Genomic DNA, 18,865 nt, shown 5'->3' on the forward strand with positions numbered 1-18,865 from the left:
GTTGCGTCTTGGTTTCCTCATTAAAAATAGAAGTCTGGGACTATACCCAAGGATCACATTGATTCCTTTCCATTTTCTCGTTCTATGGTTTGGGTAGTTTTATGTTTCCCCATAATACTGTGTTCTTCTTTTTCTTTTCTGGGAGTGGGGGTTCTGTAGCAGCAGGTGTATCCAGGGCTCCTTTAAGAGACAGTTTTTTGTGTGTGTGTTTGTTTTTCCTCCTGTCTAATTTTGGCTTTCTTTTAGATTATTTTATATTCTGGAGACAAAATTTATGATGACTACTATCCAGATCTGAAAGGCCGAGTACATTTTACGAGTAATGATCTCAAATCTGGTGATGCATCAATAAATGTAACGAATTTACAGCTGTCAGATATTGGCACATATCAGTGCAAAGTGAAAAAAGCTCCTGGTGTTGCAAATAAGAAGATTCATCTGGTAGTTCTTGGTAAGTTATTTTTATTTGTGTTAACGGGTTACTGAGTAAGAGAATGATTAGTCATAGTACTGTAGTAGCAGCACTTGTATAAAACAAAGCTTAATTTTTTAGAATAACAATTTTAAACACTTGAAGTACTTCTATGTTGGATAGCATCAAATATAAAACTAGCTTTTGGTTTTGGATAGGAAAAGTAAGAAGTGATCAACTTCTTTGTGAAATTCATAAGAGTTTGAAAATAAGTGAACGAGTATTATGGTATGGAGGAAGAACCCTAAGCTAGGAGTTAGGAGATCTAGGGTTTTTGCCTTGTCCTCAGAATTTGCCCTGAGAATTATGTAGAACCATGTTTCTATGATGAATTATTTAAGCATTTAGAATGGAGGTGAAGAAATGTGGAAGAAGGAATATTGAATTCAAGTAAGGCCATTAGGCATCACATAGTATTTAAGCTTCTTGGCATCACTGTTTTTCATCATTAAAGTGAGGAGATGAGACATTCACTGATCTTATAGCCCTCTCTATAATAGTTAAGAGGGAGGTAGTGTAAACTGCTTTGTAAACTGCCAAAGACTACAGAGTTTATTATCCTTCTCTAGATTCTGTGATAATGTCTACAAGCACTCTTAATCCCTTCAAATTGAGAAACTGAAAGATAATAGTTCATAAATATACTTCTAAAACCATACTGTGGTAAGCTTTACACAAAATGTACATTGGCTACCATGTAGAAAAACAGCTGTCTAGCTCTCTGTTTAATGACAGTAAATTCCCCTGTCCTCATGTTTTAGGGGACACTTGGGGATTGACTTTCACAGGAAAAGCTGATGCTAGAATTGTCTAGCATGACTGGAAATAACTGATCAGGGCAGGCCTCCCACATCAACATTTACCTCATTCCTTCTGTTTAGAGAACTGATTAGGGGTGGGGTAGAATATTCTAAAGAATACTCTTTATTTTAATTTAATTTAATATTATTTTATTTGAGATGGAGTCGCACTGTTACCCAGGCTAGAGTGCAGTGGCACAATCTCTGCTCACTACAGCCTCTGCTTCCCAGGTTCAAGTGATTCTCTTGCCTCAGCCTCCCAAGTAGCTGGGATTACAGGCATGCACCACCATGCCTGGCTAATCTTTGTATGTTTAGTAGAAACAGTGTTTCACCGTGTTGGCCAGGCTGGTCTCAAACTCCTGACCTCAGGTGATCCACCCACCTCGGCCACCCAAAGTGCTGAGATTACAAGAATACTCTTTAGGAGAGCAATGTTCAAGATGACTTGGGCACCCAACACTTAAACTACTCCTCCTACAAGTAGACCCAGCACTTAACTATTACTCCTAGAGACTGGGAACAAGAGTGGGGATTTTTGTGTACCTTCATGGCAAATTCATGCATTGTCTTGGTAGATAGACTCTGCTGGCAGCATCATTGAATGGGGACCTGAAGAGGTCCTGGTGAAATGCATCATTCTGAATCGCACTAACTAAAAATGTTTCTTGTGGTGTGAAAGTAAGTCAATCTAAAAAAGGAACCAGGAAAAGGAATATGGTAATGTTGGAAATTTGAATTTTCTGTGTCTTCATTGAGTAAACATGGAGTAACTTTTCTTTGTTATAAATGTATAAGCAAGTGAAAGATTAACACCTGGTCCGAATTCTTTTTTTTTTTTTTTTTTCTTTTTGAGACCAGGTCTCGCTCTGTCACCCAAGCTGGAGTGCAGTGCAGTGGCATGATCTCGGCTCACGGCAACCTCTGCCTCCCGGGTTCAAGCAATACTCTTGTCTTGCCGTCCTGAGTAGTTGGGACTACAGGCTCCCGCCACCACACCTGGCTGATTTTATTTTTAGTAGAGACGGGGTTTCACCATGTTAGCCAGGATGGTCTCGATCTCCTGGCCTGGTCCGAATTCTTATCACAGACCCAGGACTTCCTGAGATTATAACCCTGACTATACTTTCTTCCAACACTGCTCTCTAGGAACTATTAAGTTGGAAGATGTATACGGAATATTAACTGGTTCATGATATGCGAAGCAGAAGATATTTGATTATTGGAATTATTTATTGTGAAACCCCTGTTTGACGGGACAGGTACACTGGGATTAATGGGGTTGGCACATATTCCCAGAAGAGTTGTGGACAAGCATGTTTGTGTGTTTGTGTATTGTCTGGATCCTGTGGGACCAGGTTCAGGGTCACATTTGCAGTTCTCAACTGAAGAGAACATTACAGCAGAACATGTCCCAAAAAGGAACCTGAGTTGGGTGGTAGGGATGGCACATAATGTGGCTCAGTTCACTCATGGCAGGAGCTGTGACTGCCCGGCAGTAGGAATGGCCTTTTTATATTAAACTTTGAACCCCAGCATGTCCTAAGAATGGGTAAGTGGGAAGCATTGACACAGTTCACCCTGAGTTACTCCTGGGGAGAATTTTATAGCCAAGTCAGCCTTCAGTTCAAACCAAGGAGGGGTAGAGGGGATAAACTGGGGATGAGAGGAGAAAGCAGGGAAGTGATTGCCGAAGAGAAGTGGGGACGGCTGGAACTCTGATCTGGACGAGGTTGTGTCAGAGCCAGAGAATTCCTTGTAGCTCTTTCTTCCATGTTTTTAGATGAGTCATGACTGCTGCTGGGAGAAACCACCAGAATTATATTCTCTCGAAGGTGAAAATTAATTGGATTGAAGCTTATCTGTTAGTTTTGCCTGGAAATTCTGCCTGGATTATCTGGGGCAAAAGATAAGATGAAGTGCCCTCTAGTGACCCAACTAAGTGGTGGTCACTGGAGCTCATTTGATTGACTGATAGTGGCTCTGTCTAATGCTTTGGTTCTTTCGTGGGAAATCTGAAGTAGTTGCCATCATGGCATTCACAGGGTAATGGCAGTGCATTCATTGAGCTTGTGTGTTATGTGGCCGTTAACCCACAGAGATGATTGATAGTCGTCTGGATGTGAGGGGCAGCATGTTGCTGTAGCTTGCTCCATTGCCGTGCCTGCCTTGCTCTTTCAGACACAGCAAAAGCTCGTGTGGATGCAGCTCAGTAAAGAAGCGGAAGTGGGAAATGATAACAAGGAGAGTTGATAGAAGGCTACTGTTGTGGCCATATATCACGGGCACCTTCCCCTGGAGCTCTGGAAGGGCCTGTTTATTGAAACCTTTTGGTATAAAGAGACAGAGTTGTTTTGAAGAGCAGAACGTGCACAGTTAACAATTCCTGGACATATATGGTATACTCCCACTGCACCATGCCACCAGATCACAGTGGCAGCAGCAAGTGTAGTGGCTCAGTCATCACTGGCCTTAAAGGTCCTAAGGGATTTGCAAACCATTGATACTGGGCACGGCCCCTCACCACTTTTTATTTTACAATAATTTTTAGTTTTATAGAAAAGTTGCAAAAATACAAGGAAGTTTCTGAGAGTGGATCCATCATCTAATTTCCCCTAATGTTAACATCTTACAAAATCATATTATAATTATCAAAACCAAGAAATTAACATTGATACAATACTATTAACTAAATTACAGACCCAATTTGAATTTTACTGTTTTCCGGTAATGTCCTTTTTGTACTAGGATTGTGTCTAGAATCCACATGGCATTTATATCTCCTTAATCTCCTCCAGTCACGTCCGGGGGCACATGATGTCATGTCTTATTGTTAATCGTGATTGCTTGGTTTAAGTTTTATCTGATGGGCTTCTCCACTCTAGAGTTACTATTTTTCCCTCTATAATTAAAAAATGTCTTGGGGGAGCTACTTCGAGACTATGCAGATATGTCGTTTCTTATTTAACTTTTGCCTATTGATTTTAGCATCTATTGATAGATTTTGCCTGGAGTCAGGGTGTTTTTGAACCAATAAGAAATTATATTTCTTGGAAGGATGACATCATGATAAAAGTATCCCGTCTCATGTAGGGATTTAGAGAGTATTTCCAGTAGACTGGTGTAGCCACTAGCAGGGAAAGATGATGAAGGAATACGTGTATGGATCAGAGCATTACTAAATTGGTGGGATACCATGTCCAACTACAACTTGATGGTCACATACCCTTATCTGAGAAGGACTGTTGTTTGTGTTAGTGATCATGGAAGCAGATGTTCTGAGGACAGCGGCCAGTATGTGGGAAGTCCAGACCAAAGAAGCATTTAGGAGACAAGACTTTATTCGTGCTCTCTTTGTGGTTTTCTTCTGTTCCAGCAGAGTACCATGGGTTAAGAATTAATCTTCCTCGTAGTATAATGGTTGGATGTTGGCATGTAAAAGACTTGTACTTCCTCTTCCCGGTGGAAAGCAGGTGGGCCGCTCCAAAGTGTCATTCAGAAACCTGTGTTGGTAGAATCTTGTTTTATTGTGGACGGGTTGTAGTGAGGCCCTGAATTTCCTAGCAGCAATTTTAAATAACTATCAGTTATTAGATATGTTTAGATTGCTGGTTATACGGGAGAAAATGGATATAGAAAGGATGAGCATTAGAGTTAGAATACCATATTACCTATAGATGTTTGATGCACAAAGCATTGCATCAGTTATTTATTTGCTGGTAGTTTATTCTAATAAAGGATTTATTGGTAGTTTGAAGAACTGGAAGAGAACAAGGCTCATTTCATTGAAGACTCCCAGAATGAAATAATTTGCAAAACTTATTTAAAAGTCCAATTGATGTAGTCTCCAGAGCACCTGGTCAGATTGAAAAATAAACAAGTTTGTTTGGAAAAATCAACAATGCAGTTAAATATGTGTTGACCCTTATTTTAAAAATGTAAGTAGGAGCAGATGAAGGGGAATACAATTAAATTTGTTAAGGAGTTACTAAGAAGGAGTAAGGTCATGGTTGATAACCTTAGTTGAAGATACCCCACTGAATATGATAAATCGTGTTGAGCCAGTTTTGGGAAACAATTTGACAATTTCTTACAGTGTTAAAATATGTACAGTCACCATATGATCCAGCAGTTACTAAGACAAAGGAAAGCATACGCCAGTGTTCACATGAGTGTTCAAGCAGCATTATTCATAATACTGCAAAACAAAAATGCATTTACCTTTATTCATAGTAGTGAAAGAATAAAAACCCATTCACGACTGAAAACATGAAAATCAGCTTAAACTAAAAAAGAAAAAAGTCTTGACGTTTATCAGCCGGAAGGACAGATACAGATTAAAGTCAGCCACAGAGTTTATAGAAAACATTGTCTCTCCCAAGGTTATAGAGTAGTAGTAAAGCATAGACTATTGCTGTCTTTTCTAGTGTTGCCCCCAGACCCACATTTCTCTACCCATCCTTTACTGGAATACTCAATTACTAAATGGCCCCACCTCCTCACAGCTCCCACTTCCGGTTTAATCCTCATTTTTCCTAATCTCAGAAACAGCTGATTGACAGCTGATGGCTACTTCCTTACAACCTCCTGAGAATCCTTCAGCATCCCTGCTCTTGTCCAGTGGCATTCCGTGGTTCCTCGTAATGCCATCCTCACTAGTCAATCTGATTTTGATAGACCACACACTTGCTCCTTGTCAGTTTGGCTAACTGGGCTTTGACAGTAGCCCCAAACTGGAAACACAGTATTCATTAACAGGTGACTGGATAAGCAAACTTGTGTTATAGTCCATTGAAATACTAAAATAACTATATATACAATAACGGCTCAATCTCGGAAATGTTATGCTGCATAAAAGAAGACAAAAAAATACATACTGTAGTATTCTATTCATGTGGTTCCAGAAGAAGAGCTAATCTACAGTGGTAGAATCTGATCAGTGGCTTCCTGGGTCCAGGGTTTTGGAGTCACATCTATTGTAACCAGCATGAGGGAACTTTCTTGGGAGAGGGTTGGAGTGGTGCTTAATGGATATAGACACATTTATTAAAAGTGATCAGCCCACGTGATTAACATGTTAACTTTATTGTGTGAATATTATACCTTATTAAAGTTCAGCAGAAGAGTATGCAATGCCAAGGTGTTAATCCAGGATTGGGGTGAGTTGCAGGTAATGGAGTTAGTAGTTGTTCTAAACAGTTACCCAGAAACACCTGGAATATAACCTCAGATTTCCCTTTTTTTTTTAATTAAATATTCTTTTTTACACATGAATTTCCAGGCTGTGAATATCTTTTTGATTCAGGGTCTGGTTCTGTCACCTAGGCTGGAGTGCAGTGACATGATCAAAGCTTCACTGCAGCCTCAAAATCCTGGTCTCAAGTCATCCTCCTACCCCAGCCCCCCAAGTAGCTATGACCACAGGCACACATCACCACACCCAGCTAATTTTTCAAAGTTTTTATAATGACAAGAGTCTCGCTGTGTTACCCAGGCTGGTCTCAAACCCCTGACCTCAAGTGATCCCCCCACTGCGTTGGCCTCCCAAAGTGCTGAGATTACACTATGCCCAGCCCAGGTTTTCTTTTTTGTAGCCTGCTCTTTGGATGGATTTGAGGTGATGTAAATGCAGAATGCTAGTTGTTCCTTGCTACACTAAGTGTTGTTAGTATTGTTGATGATAAACTGCCTGATTGTCAGGGTTATGGCACCTAGAGGGATGTGACTTGGTACATACTGCCAGAGGGCTACATGTCAAGCATGGGGAAGAATAGCTAAGGAATGGAAGGGGGAGCTTCCTTGACTCTCAAGTGGTCCTGCTGAAAAAAGCAAGTGCATCATTCTTGCTTTTTTTCAGGTGTGCCCCATGAAATGGACAGGCACCGAGCTATGCCTGAGATATTGCCATATCTACTAATGCAGTGGCTGCTTGTCTGAGCTTATTCTTTGCTGTTTTGTGTCAGATAAAGCTGAATAAACTGATGTTGGTCACTTACTGTGGTCTTTCATTCTTTTGTGAATTCTGAACCCAGAACCAATTGATAATGAGTCAGTGGTTGTGTACAATGCTGTATTCATAAAAGTAAGTTCCATTCTCTTATGTAAATTTATAATTTGTTTTCTTTTTCAGTTAAGCCTTCAGGTGCGAGATGTTACGTTGATGGATCAGAAGAAATTGGAAGTGACTTTAAGATAAAATGTGAACCAAAAGAAGGTTCACTTCCATTACAGTATGAGTGGCAAAAATTGTCTGACTCACAGAAAATGCCCACTTCATGGTTAGCAGGTACTGCTGATAATAGTATTTGTACCACATGCCATTGATTTGGAGTAAGATCTAGTAGGGGTGTGTGTGTGATTTGAGATAGGGCCTTGCTCTGTCACCCAGGCTCACTGCAATCACGGCTCACTGAAGCTTCAACCTCCTAGGCTCAAGTCATCCTCCCACCTCAGCCTCCCAGGTAGCTGGAACTACAGGTGCATGCCATCACACCCTGCTAATTTTTTTTAAAAAAATGTGTAGAGACAGGATCTCCCTGCGTTGCCTGTGCTGGTCTCAAACTCCTGGGCTCAAGGAGTCCTCTTTCCTTGGCCTCCCAAAGTGCTGGGATTACAGGCATGAGCCCAGGCATGTGCCCAGCCTGCTTGTATATTGTAGATTCCCAAATGCTTTCTTTCCCTTTTCTACATAGAATAATCAGGATTTCCATAGGAATTATTCAGTGTTTTATAATATCAATTTAGTGTCATATATTATAAATGAAGAGCTATTCTATGATTTCATTTTTTTAGGATATTAGTTACTTTGGTACTTTTTTTTGTTTTTTTTTCCGAGACAAGGGGTCTCGCTCTGTCACCCAGGCTGGGCGTGCAGTGGTAGGATCTCGGCTCCCTGCAGTCTTCACCTCCCAGGCTTAAGTGAGCCTCCCACTTCAGCCTCCCGAGTAGCTGAGACTACAGGCATGTGTCACCACACCGTGCTAATTTTTGTATTTTTTGTAGAGATGGAGTTTCTGCATGTTGCCCACACTGGTCTCAAACTCCTGGGCTCAAGCTCTCCACCCACCTCAGCCTCCCAAAGTATAGGTGTGAGCCATTGCGCCTGGCGAATTTTTTTTTTAATTGATGAGACATGTTCATGATTATAACTTAGATGGTGGCTAAAGTATAATAAGAGTTGGCTCTTTAGTGTTTTGCCTAGATTGAAAATATAGTAATTTACCCATGGTGTGTCTGTAAATTAAAAGAAAACCCATGTGACACTAACTAGAAAGTTACAAATTGGCCAAATCTGCTCACCTATTTGTTATAATTGACTTCTTAGTTCAAACTGATGACCAGGCTCCACCCCGCCATCCACTGCATCCTGGTCTTTAGTAGGTTTTCTCTCTGCCTCTCTGTTTTTCAAACTAAGAGACCAATCTGGGAGTCCTCTTCTGACTTCCTTTTGTATGTTTCTTCATCTAGGGGGGAATAAAATAGGTTTTGTATGTTTTCCTGCTGCAGGAAAGATCCTTTGTGGAATGCAGTAGCGTTTATAGTCTGATGTGCCCCAAGATGGGTTTGCAGCAGCTACACAGTGGACCAGCACCCCTGCTCCAGCTGAGGCTGTGTGCTGCAGGGGATCATGGTTACTTTCACCTTGATACACGTGAACTGGAAGCATGATTGAGTTCTGGAAACATCTGTGTGGCTCAATGCCAGTTTGCTTGCATCCAGCTTTGGTCTGTCTTGCTTTTAACTGGATTGTTAAATTTGGAGAGGACTACGTTTACTAACGCCTGATAACAATACATACTATAAAAATGAGTTTGTTTTCTTTTTCCTCCTTCCATAGAAATGACTTCATCTGTTATATCTGTAAAAAATGCCTCTTCTGAGTACTCTGGGACATACAGCTGTACAGTCAGAAACAGAGTGGGCTCTGATCAGTGCCTGTTGCGTCTAAACGTTGTCCCTCGTAAGTATCTTCTTTCTGTTGGTGGTTTTGTTTCTGTTATCTTTATACCACCTCCTTTAGTTCAGTCAGCAAGTGTGTATTAAGGGCAAAGGGACACTGACTTTGATCAGAACACTGTGGTTTGATTATTAGCTTTTCTAGAAAAATATATTTTATTAAAAAAACTTCATAATTGCAATGATATATTAAGAAGGTAAGAGTTGTCAAATCAACCCTTGTACCATATTTAGCTGTTATAAGTATGAGTAGCTTAGAACATTCTTATATGTTAACCAAGATAGCTTTGAATATTAAAATCTTTCAGACAGGTTTTATCATTTTAATGCTTGGAATAGATTATACAGTTCAGAAGACAGTTCTTTTTATGAATTTTTCCCCTGGATCAAAAAGACTAAATAATTTGTCTTAAAGTTAACACATGTGATGAAATCAATCTAAAAATGTATAGCCTACCTTCAATATCTATACATGTATATATATATATTTTTTTTTTACTATTAATTCTTCTTATTTTAGCTTCAAATAAAGCTGGACTAATTGCAGGAGCCATTATAGGAACTTTGCTTGCTCTAGCGCTCATTGGTCTTATCATCTTTTGCTGTCGTAAAAAGCGCAGAGAAGAAAAATATGAAAAGGAAGTTCATCACGATATCAGGTAATTAATTGAGACAGGAGTTGACTGATGTATACCAAATATATGTCATTTCTCTAAAGCATTAGTTCTCTTATTAACCACCCAAAGCATCTTTCTTAGGAGAATGGGTAAAAGCTTTGGCCGCCTTCTTCTCAATACATTTGAAAGCATTTACTTCTAACTGCAAGTGCAGAGCTCCAGCCACCATTCATTGTGCCCCGCTCCCAACCTTCTCGTACCCCATTTTAAGAATCATTGCCAAATGATTATCTCAAGACTGCCTCCTTCTTGAGAAGAATCCCCGCCTGCAGTGGTAGGGATGAAGTAGATATTGAGGTTTGAAAAAAAAACTGACCTGATTGTATCAAGTAATCTGGAAGTTTGTAGAACAATCGGTAGTATAATTTTTATTTTCCTTAAATATTCTAAATCAGTAGGACTTAACGAGAAGTGTGCATATTAGATAATAGAATTTTAGAAGTAATAACACATGACTTCACACCCTAGAAATTGACATTTGGCAGGTCTAGGGTGGGGTCTGGACACTTGTACAGGCACACTTCAGAGTTATTGCACACTGCGATAAATCACATGAATTTTTTTGTTTTTCCAATGTATAAAAGGTTATGTTTATACTATATCGTAGTCTAAAATGTGCAGTAGCATTAAGTGTAAAAAAACAGTGTAGATACCCCAATTAAAAAAATACTTTATTGCTAAAAAATGCTAATGATTATCTGAGCCCTCAGTGAGTCTTAATCTCTCTGCTGGTGGAAGGTCATGCCTCACTGTTGATGACTGGTAGCTGATCAGGATGGTAGTTGCTGAAGGTTGCAGTGGCTATGGCAATTTCTTTCTTTGGTTGTTGGGTTTTTTGTTGTTTGTTTTCTGAGACAAGGTCTCGCTCTCTGTTGCCCAGGCTGGAGTGGAGTGGTACAATTATGGCCCACTGCAACCTCTGCCCCCTGGGTTCAAGTGATCCTCCCACCTCAGCTTTCCGAGTATCTGGGACTACAGGCATAAGCCACCACACCTGACTAATTCTTGTATTTTTTGTAGAGATGGGGTTTCACCATGTTGCCAAGGCTGGTCTCGAACTCCTGGGCTGCATTAGCTCCTGCCAAGACGTCAACCTGTCCTTTAAAGCTTTAAAGCCAGACATTGACATCTTTAGCCATTAAAGGCCTAGATGGTGTCTTCTTCCAGTAGAAGTCTGTTTTGTCTCTGTTGAAAATCTGTTACTTAGTGTAGTTACCTTCATCAACGATCTTTTAACTAGATCTTCTGGATAATTTTCTGTAGCTTCTTCATCAGCACTTTGTTGCTTCACTTTGTATTTCTATGTTATGGAAATGGCCTTTTTCCCTAAACTCATTAACCAGCCTCTGTTAGCTTCCAGCTTTTCTTTTGCAGCTGCCTTAGCTCTCTCAGCCTTGATAGAATTGAATAGAGTTAGGGCCTTGCTCTGGATTGGGCTTTGGTGTAAGGGAATGTTGTGACTATTTTGATCCTCTATCCAGACCACTAAACTTTCTCCATATCAGCAATAAGACTGCTTCACTTTCTTATCGTTCACGTGTTCACTGGAGTAACACTTTGACTTGACTTTAAGAACTTTTTCTTTGCATTTACAATTTGGTTTGGCTGTTTGGTGCAAGATACTAGCTTTCAACCAGTGTTGGTTTTCAACATGCTGTCCTCACTAAGGTTAATTAATTCTGGGTTTTGATTTAAAGAGAGCCTTGCTGATGATTGCTTGACTCCAGGAGTTTGAGCTTGCAGTGAGCTAGGATCGCACCACTGCACCTTAGCCTGGTTGACAGATCAAGACTGTCTCAAAATAAATAAGATAATTTTTTAAAAAGTAGAGCCATGATAACTATTCCTTTTACTTGAACACTTAGAGGTCATTGTAGGGTTATTAAGTGGCCTAATTTCAATATTATTGTGTCTCAGGGAATAGGGAGGCCTGAGGGAGGGGTGAGAGATGGGGAGGATGTTGGGGGGGATGGCCAGAACACACACAACATTTATTAAGTTTGCTGTCTCTTATGGGCATCGTTCATGGTGCCCCAAAACAATTATAGTAACATCAAAGATCACTGATCACAGATCACCCTAACAGGTATGATTATGAGAAAGTTTGAACTGTTGGGAGAATTTCCAAAATGCAACACAGACATGAAGTGAGCACATGCTGTTGGAAAAATGGTACTGGTGGCCGGGCACGGTGGCTCACACCTGTAATCCCAGCACTTTGGGAGGCCGATATGGGTGGATCATGAGGTCAGGAGATAGAGACCATCCTGGCTAACACGGTGAAACCCCGTCTCTACTAAAAATACAAAAAATTAGCTGGGCGCGGTGGTGGGCGCCTGTAGTCCCAGCTACTCGGGAGGCTGAGGCAAGAGAATGGCGTGAACCCGGGAGGTGGAGCTTGCAGTGAGCTGAGATCATGCCACTGCACTCCAGCCTGGGCAACAGAGCAAGACTCTGTCTCAAAAAAAAAGGTATTGATACATTTGCTTGACACAAGGTTACCACAAACCTTCAATTTGTAAAAAACAAAACAAAACAAAAATGCAGTAAGTATCTATGAAGCGTAATAAAAGCAAGGCACAATGAAACGAGTATGGCTGTATTTTTTAAATGCACCAAAGATAACTCATATACACAGTTATTCTTTGGTATCCGTGGAGGACCTCCTGCAGATACCAAAATCCAAGGATGCTCAAGTCCCTGATATAAAATGGCGGCCAGGCGCAGTGACTCACGCCTGTAATCCCAGCACTTTGGGAGGCGGAGATGGGAGGATCATTTGAGCCCAGGAGTTCAAGACACCAACCTGAGCAAGACGTCTCTATTAAAAAAAAAAAAAGGAAAAAGAAAAAGATACAATGTATATAACCTGCACACATTCTTCTGTATACTTCGAGTCATCTCTAGATTACTTATAATACCTAATATAATGTAAATACTATGTAAATAATTGTTATAATGTATTGTTTAGGGAATAATGACAGGAAAAAAGCTGTACATGTTAGGTATTTTAAAAATATTAAAACAAAATTTTCTATACGTGGTTTGTTGGCTTCACAGATGTGGAACCCGTGGATGTGGAGGGCCAGTTGAGCTCTCTGTCAGTGTTTGGTATGAAAATTCTTATGCCTAAATTCCCAGCAAACTTAAATCTGTAGTGTTTTCAGCTAAGGTTTTAGATAACTTTAATAATATAAAAAGAATTTTTTCTTTTCCTTTTTTTAAAAATTTTAAAATTTATTATTTCTCTTTTTTCGAGACAGAGTCTCACTCTGGAGCCCAGGCTGGAGTGCCGTGGCGCGATCTTGGCTCACTGCAACTTCGGCCTCCTGGGTTCAAGCGATTCTCCTGCCTCAGCCTCCCGAGTAGCTGGGATTACAGGCACCTACCACCAAGCCCAGCTAATTTTTGTATTTTTAGTAGAGATGGGGTTTTGCCATATTGGCCAGGCTAGTCTTGACCTCAGTGATCTGCCCACCTCAGCTTCCCAAAGTGCTGGGATTACAGGTGTGATTAAGATGGAAATATATCTGTAGGTATTAGTGTTTTCTCAACTATAAAGTGTTACATGGCTTTAACTAGATTGTCTTGACCAGTGATACTAGAATATGAGACTATTTGAGATTTGTGTTTTGTAAGACAACATTCTAGAATCATCTACATTTGTGTAAATACCATATTTCATTAAGTGTGAAGTTATAACTCTTTAATCAGAATGACAGATTGGAGACAGATACACAATTTATGACGTTATGGCTTGTACTTTTTGCTTTTTTGTGACACACACACACACTTTTATATGTTTAGTACCTAAGTACAGGCTCTTATCCATGATTCATAGCTTGCATAATTGTAGGTTTTTAGAAACTTATTCTCTTGACATGTATTGGGGATTTTGCTTTCCAGGGAAGATGTGCCGCCTCCAAAGAGCCGTACGTCCACTGCCAGAAGCTACATCGGCAGTAATCATTCATCCCTGGGGTCCATGTCTCCTTCCAACATGGAAGGATATTCCAAGACTCAGTATAACCAAGTACCAAGTGAAGACTTTGAACGCACTCCTCAGAGTCCGACTCTCCCACCTGCTAAGGTAGCTGCCCCTAATCTAAGTCGAATGGGTGCGATTCCTGTGATGATTCCAGCACAGAGCAAGGATGGGTCTATAGTATAGAGCCTCCATATGTCTCATCTGTGCTCTCTGTGTTCCTTTCCTTTTTTTGATATATGAAAACCTATTCTGGTCTAAATTGTGTTACTAGCCTCAAAATACATCAAAAATAAGTTAATCAGGAACTGTACGGAATAGATTTTTAAAAATTTTTGTTTGGTTATATCGAAATAGTTACAGGCGTTAAAGTTAGTAAAGACAAGTTTACCATCTGAAAAAGCTGGATTTTCTTTAAGAGGTTGATTATAAAGGTTTCTAAATTTATCAGTACCTAAGTAAGATGTAGCACTTTGAATATGAAATCATAGGTGAAGACATGGGTGAACTTACTTGCATACCAAGTTGATACTTGAATAACCATCTGAAAGTGGTACTTGATCATTTTTACCATTATTTTTAGGATGTGTATTTCATTTATTTATGGCCCACCAGTCTCCCCCGAATTAGTACAGAAATATCCATGACAAAATTACTTACGTATGTTTGTACTTGGTTTTACAGCTCCTTTGAAAACTCTGTGTTTGGAATATCTCTAAAAACATAGAAAACACTACAGTGGTTTAGAAATTACTAATTTTACTTCTAAGTCATTCATAAACCTTGTCTATGAAACGACTTCTTAAATATTTAGTTGATAGACCGCTACAGGTAATAGGGACTTAGCAAGCTCTTTTATATGCTAAAGGAGCATCTATCAGATTAAGTTAGAACATTTGCTGTCAGCCACATATTGAGATGACACTAGGTGCAATAGCAGGGATAGATTTTGTTGGTGAGTGGTCTCATGCCTTGAGATCTGTGGTGGTCTTTAAAATGGTGGCCAGCCAGATCAAGGATGTAGTATCTCATAGTTCCCAGGTGATATTTTTCTTATTAGAAAAATATTATAACTCATTTATTGTTTGACACTTATAGATTGAAATTTCCTAATTTATTCTAAATTTTAAGTGGTTCTTTGGTTCCAGTGCTTTATGTTGTTGTTGTTTTTGGATGGTGTTACATATTATATGTTCTAGAAACATGTAATCCTAAATTTACCCTCTTGAATATAATCCCTGGATGATATTTTTTATCATAAATGCAGAATAATCAAATACATTTTAAGCAAGTTAAGTGTCCTCCATCAATTCTGTATTCCAGACTTGGGAGGATATACAGTTGCTGTTGTGTGATCAAACATGTCTCTGTGTAGTTCCAGCAAATCAAGCTGAGCTTCGAAAAAGTTTGTCTTAGTTTTGTGAAAGTGATTTATTCTTAAAAAAAAAAGAAAGAAAAAGAAAAAAAGATAAGAAAAAGGAGTAAAGGGACTACTCCTCCTTGCCAAATGTGCTAAATATCATTTTAGGAGAAGAAAGTGGATTTATTGTATTTCCCTTAAGATTGTGAGTGAGTGTGGATATAGTAGAATGAGCCAACAGTTTCTTTATAATAAATACGGTCTGCAATAAATTATTTCACTAGCTCTAAAACCTTTCCCTAGATTTTAGTAGGGAGTTGGTTTCTGTTAATATCTTTGGGTGCTGTGGTGGTAAATGCTACATTATGAACGGTGGCATGTATTTACAGTTAGAGTATTGTGTGTACACTTTTTAATGGTAAACTTAAGCTGAATGCGTAATGGATTTGTGTATAGTTTTACATATTTGGAAGCATTTTAAAAACAGGTTTTAACCTTACGTAAAATTACTTTTATACTCGTGTTAACATTTTCATCTGTGCCTTTTGGGTAATTTAATTTCTATTATGAATTTCTGGTGCCTATGAGCTAGCTATCACCTACCTGAAAGGTGCTTAGAGGTGAAGGTACTGTTTCTAAAAACACATCACTGTGATACCTTTCTATCCTCACATTTTCAAGCTTGCCTCTTTTCTGTTCTTTGTGGATATAACTTAAGCAATTGTGTTACTCATAAAGGTTTAGAAATTTCAATATTCCCAACACTCTATGTTTCTGATTTTATAACAGTAGCCATTTTTGAAAGTCAGATGTTTGGCCTGTTTTATATGAATAAAGTTTATTTATAAAATATTATAAAAAATAAGTAAATAAACAGAACATTAATAATAAAGTTTTGGTTCTTCCTATTCCTGACTTTCATATAATGAAAATTGTCCTGTTGATCTAAGTAGAAGTTATCATAGAAAGTGGACACGTATAAGACTTTCCTTCCTTTTTTTTTTTAATAACATATGAGGAACAAGACTTTTCTTCCCATATACTTCATATTTTAGAGGACATTGTTTTAAAGGCTTATGTCTCACTGTAACATTCTGTCAGCCAAATAGTACCAATACGTTTTAAGTAGTTCTCACTGATAATTTAGTTGAACCAGAGATCAAATATTTGCTCCCGAATTACTACTGGTAATCAAGTAGTTGAACAAAAAATTACTAAAGCATTTCCGTTAGATCAGTCAAGGACAGTACTGCATCTTTTTTTTTTTTTTTTTTTTTTAAGACGGAGTCTCGCTCTGTCGCTCAGGCTGGAGTGCAGTGGCGGGATCTCGGCTCACTGCAAGCTCCGCCTCCCGGGTTCACGCCATTCTCCTGCCTCAGCCTCCCGAGCAGCTGGGACTACAGGCTCCCATCACCACGCTCGGCTAAGTTTTTGTAATTTTAGTAGAGACAGGGTTTCACCGTGTTAGCCAGGATGGTCTCGATCTCCTGACCTCGTGATCTGCCTGCCTCGGCCTCCCAAAGTGCTGGGATTACAGGCGTGAACTACTGCGCCCGGCCCAGTACTGCATCTTAACAGCAAAGCCATTTTATTCTACTTTATAACTGAGAGACTTGATACCATCCATCTCTTTAGGTTACAGAGGATAATTTGAAGAGAAATGATAACTGTAGAATATATAGTTCTGTACTTTTTTTTTTTTTTTTAAGAGATGGGGTTTCACTATTGCTCAGGCTGGTCTCAAACTGCTGGGCTCAGGAGATCCTCCTGCCTTGGCCTCCCAAATTGCTGGAATTACAGGCGTGAGCCGCAGCATCCAGCCAGTTCTGTACTTTGAATATGGAGTAGTTTACAGCTATTTTTTTTTCTTACTGGCAATCTTAACTAATATGATTCCCTTATTAGAGAGCCTCTCACTCTCCCACCCCCAAAAATGTCTGTTATTCATGACAGTAACCAATTATTCTAGACAAATTGCTTCTTTTTAATTTGAGCTATCTGCCATGGACTTTCTAAAATGGAAACACAGCCTGAGTGTATCTTAGGGAGAGTTTGATTGAAAAAATCCAAATCACTATCCATATAGATCATGGATATAAAGAGATACCTGATTTTTATTAAAAAGATACTTCAAATTTAAGAGTTAATCTTGGAAATTTGGAACAAGTAAAGGGGCAAGTAAACCTTTTGATGAAATATAAAAGGAACTCATTGCATGAAGTTGACTATCAAATTCTGTGATGTGTGGCTTCTTAAAAATATTCTCAGTGTCTTTTGTGTGCGTGCAGCATGTACATTTGATGTTATGTGAATGTTGAGTTTTTTCTTCTAATTTTCACTTCAGCAGTGTTTAGGGCTTTCAGATGCCTTATTCCAGTGTGAACAGAAAAAGTTCGTATTTTATGTGGTTAATGCTTTGATGTGTCACATAAAGAGTAGTTTGTAGAAAATGTTGGCACAATTTTAACTTCTTAGTGGCTTGTGACATTATATATTATATATATATGTACATATATCTTTATAACATTCCTGTGTTTAGTAGTGTAAATGTTCTGGGCAAGTTTTAATATTTTGAATGCCTTTGGATATTCCAGCAATAAAGGCATCATGTTCTGCAATAGGATTTCTTACTCATTTACCTATTTTAACACTAAAATAGACCACAACTGAGCACAAATTCCTTTTATAAATGTTATAGAAGCAGGGAAGAATAATAAACACATTTGTGAATTGTGGTTCGGTTTATTTATCTTTAGGGAAGGCTGATCATTTATCTTATAGCAGATAACCCCAGCCTCTTATTCATTATGGTTAACTTTTATAATTTATCTTATTTTATAATTTAAGAATATAGTACATATCAATTGGGTTTGGTTTTGGTCATCGAGACTAAAAGCTCCATCAAAACAGAACTTTGTGTTTTCTGCTAACTTATTTAATGACACAAGTTTTAAGAGAACCACAATTCATTGATTCACTTATTCTTTTCCCTAATTGTGAATTTTAGTGATAAATACACCTGTACTACTGAGGAAAATATTCTGACACTTCACCTGTGCAAAGTATAGAACTGACAGTGTCAGTTTCAGATTTTGTATGTACGATTTCTGGCTTATATATCCAATGGTGCAGATTTTGAAATTTGTAAGAACAAAATTTGTTAAGAAAAACAACTTGCTCTAGTTTTGTGACCTTGTGTACTTTTGAAATAAAATCAAGAAAGCAGTTCTCTGCCTCATGGTGTGGCTTTATTGTGCCTTTTATACAGTGTCCACTAAAGCTTTAATATTTTATTCCTCCCTGCTTGCTGTGTCATGGTTTCCTTCCCCCCCGTGTATCCTCTAAACAGAAAGAATAAAGATTGCGACAATCATATTAATACATCATTGAAAACATGTCAAGCATACAGACCATTATCTCCCCATTCCTGTGTGCTTATATAACAGTATATACTATTTGGGGTTGAAACCTCCAATGTTCTGTGATCATTTCAGAATTTACAGTATAAACTCAAACATTTTTCAGATACATTGCCCAATGTGTGTATATATACACAGATATGAGGATGGGAAGTCAAAGATCAAGGCACTGGCAGATTTGGTGTCTGGTGAGAGC

The 18,865-nt window shown here is 38.8% G+C and overlaps 1 protein-coding gene across 4 annotated transcripts in view; it reads left to right on the forward strand.

The window, feature by feature from the left end:
* CXADR (CXADR Ig-like cell adhesion molecule) overlaps positions 1 to 18,865 on the forward strand; it is an 85,917-nt gene that overhangs the window by 38,640 nt on the left and 28,412 nt on the right. For 3 of the 4 annotated variants that reach the window (XM_031005162.3, XM_055374046.2, XM_031005163.3), the window contains exons 3-7: positions 247 to 451; positions 7,403 to 7,558; positions 9,110 to 9,232; positions 9,749 to 9,887; positions 13,812 to 13,995. In XM_031005162.3, coding sequence (XP_030861022.1) covers positions 247 to 451; positions 7,403 to 7,558; positions 9,110 to 9,232; positions 9,749 to 9,887; positions 13,812 to 13,995 — 807 coding nt within the window. Of the gene's footprint in view, positions 1 to 246; positions 452 to 7,402; positions 7,559 to 9,109; positions 9,233 to 9,748; positions 9,888 to 13,811; positions 18,478 to 18,865 lie in introns of those variants that run through there. The other variant, XM_055374045.2, reaches the window with a different exon arrangement.

The sequence above is a fragment of the Gorilla gorilla genome, chromosome 22, assembly GCF_029281585.2.
Source record: "Gorilla gorilla gorilla isolate KB3781 chromosome 22, NHGRI_mGorGor1-v2.1_pri, whole genome shotgun sequence".
NCBI lineage: Eukaryota > Metazoa > Chordata > Mammalia > Primates > Hominidae > Gorilla > Gorilla gorilla.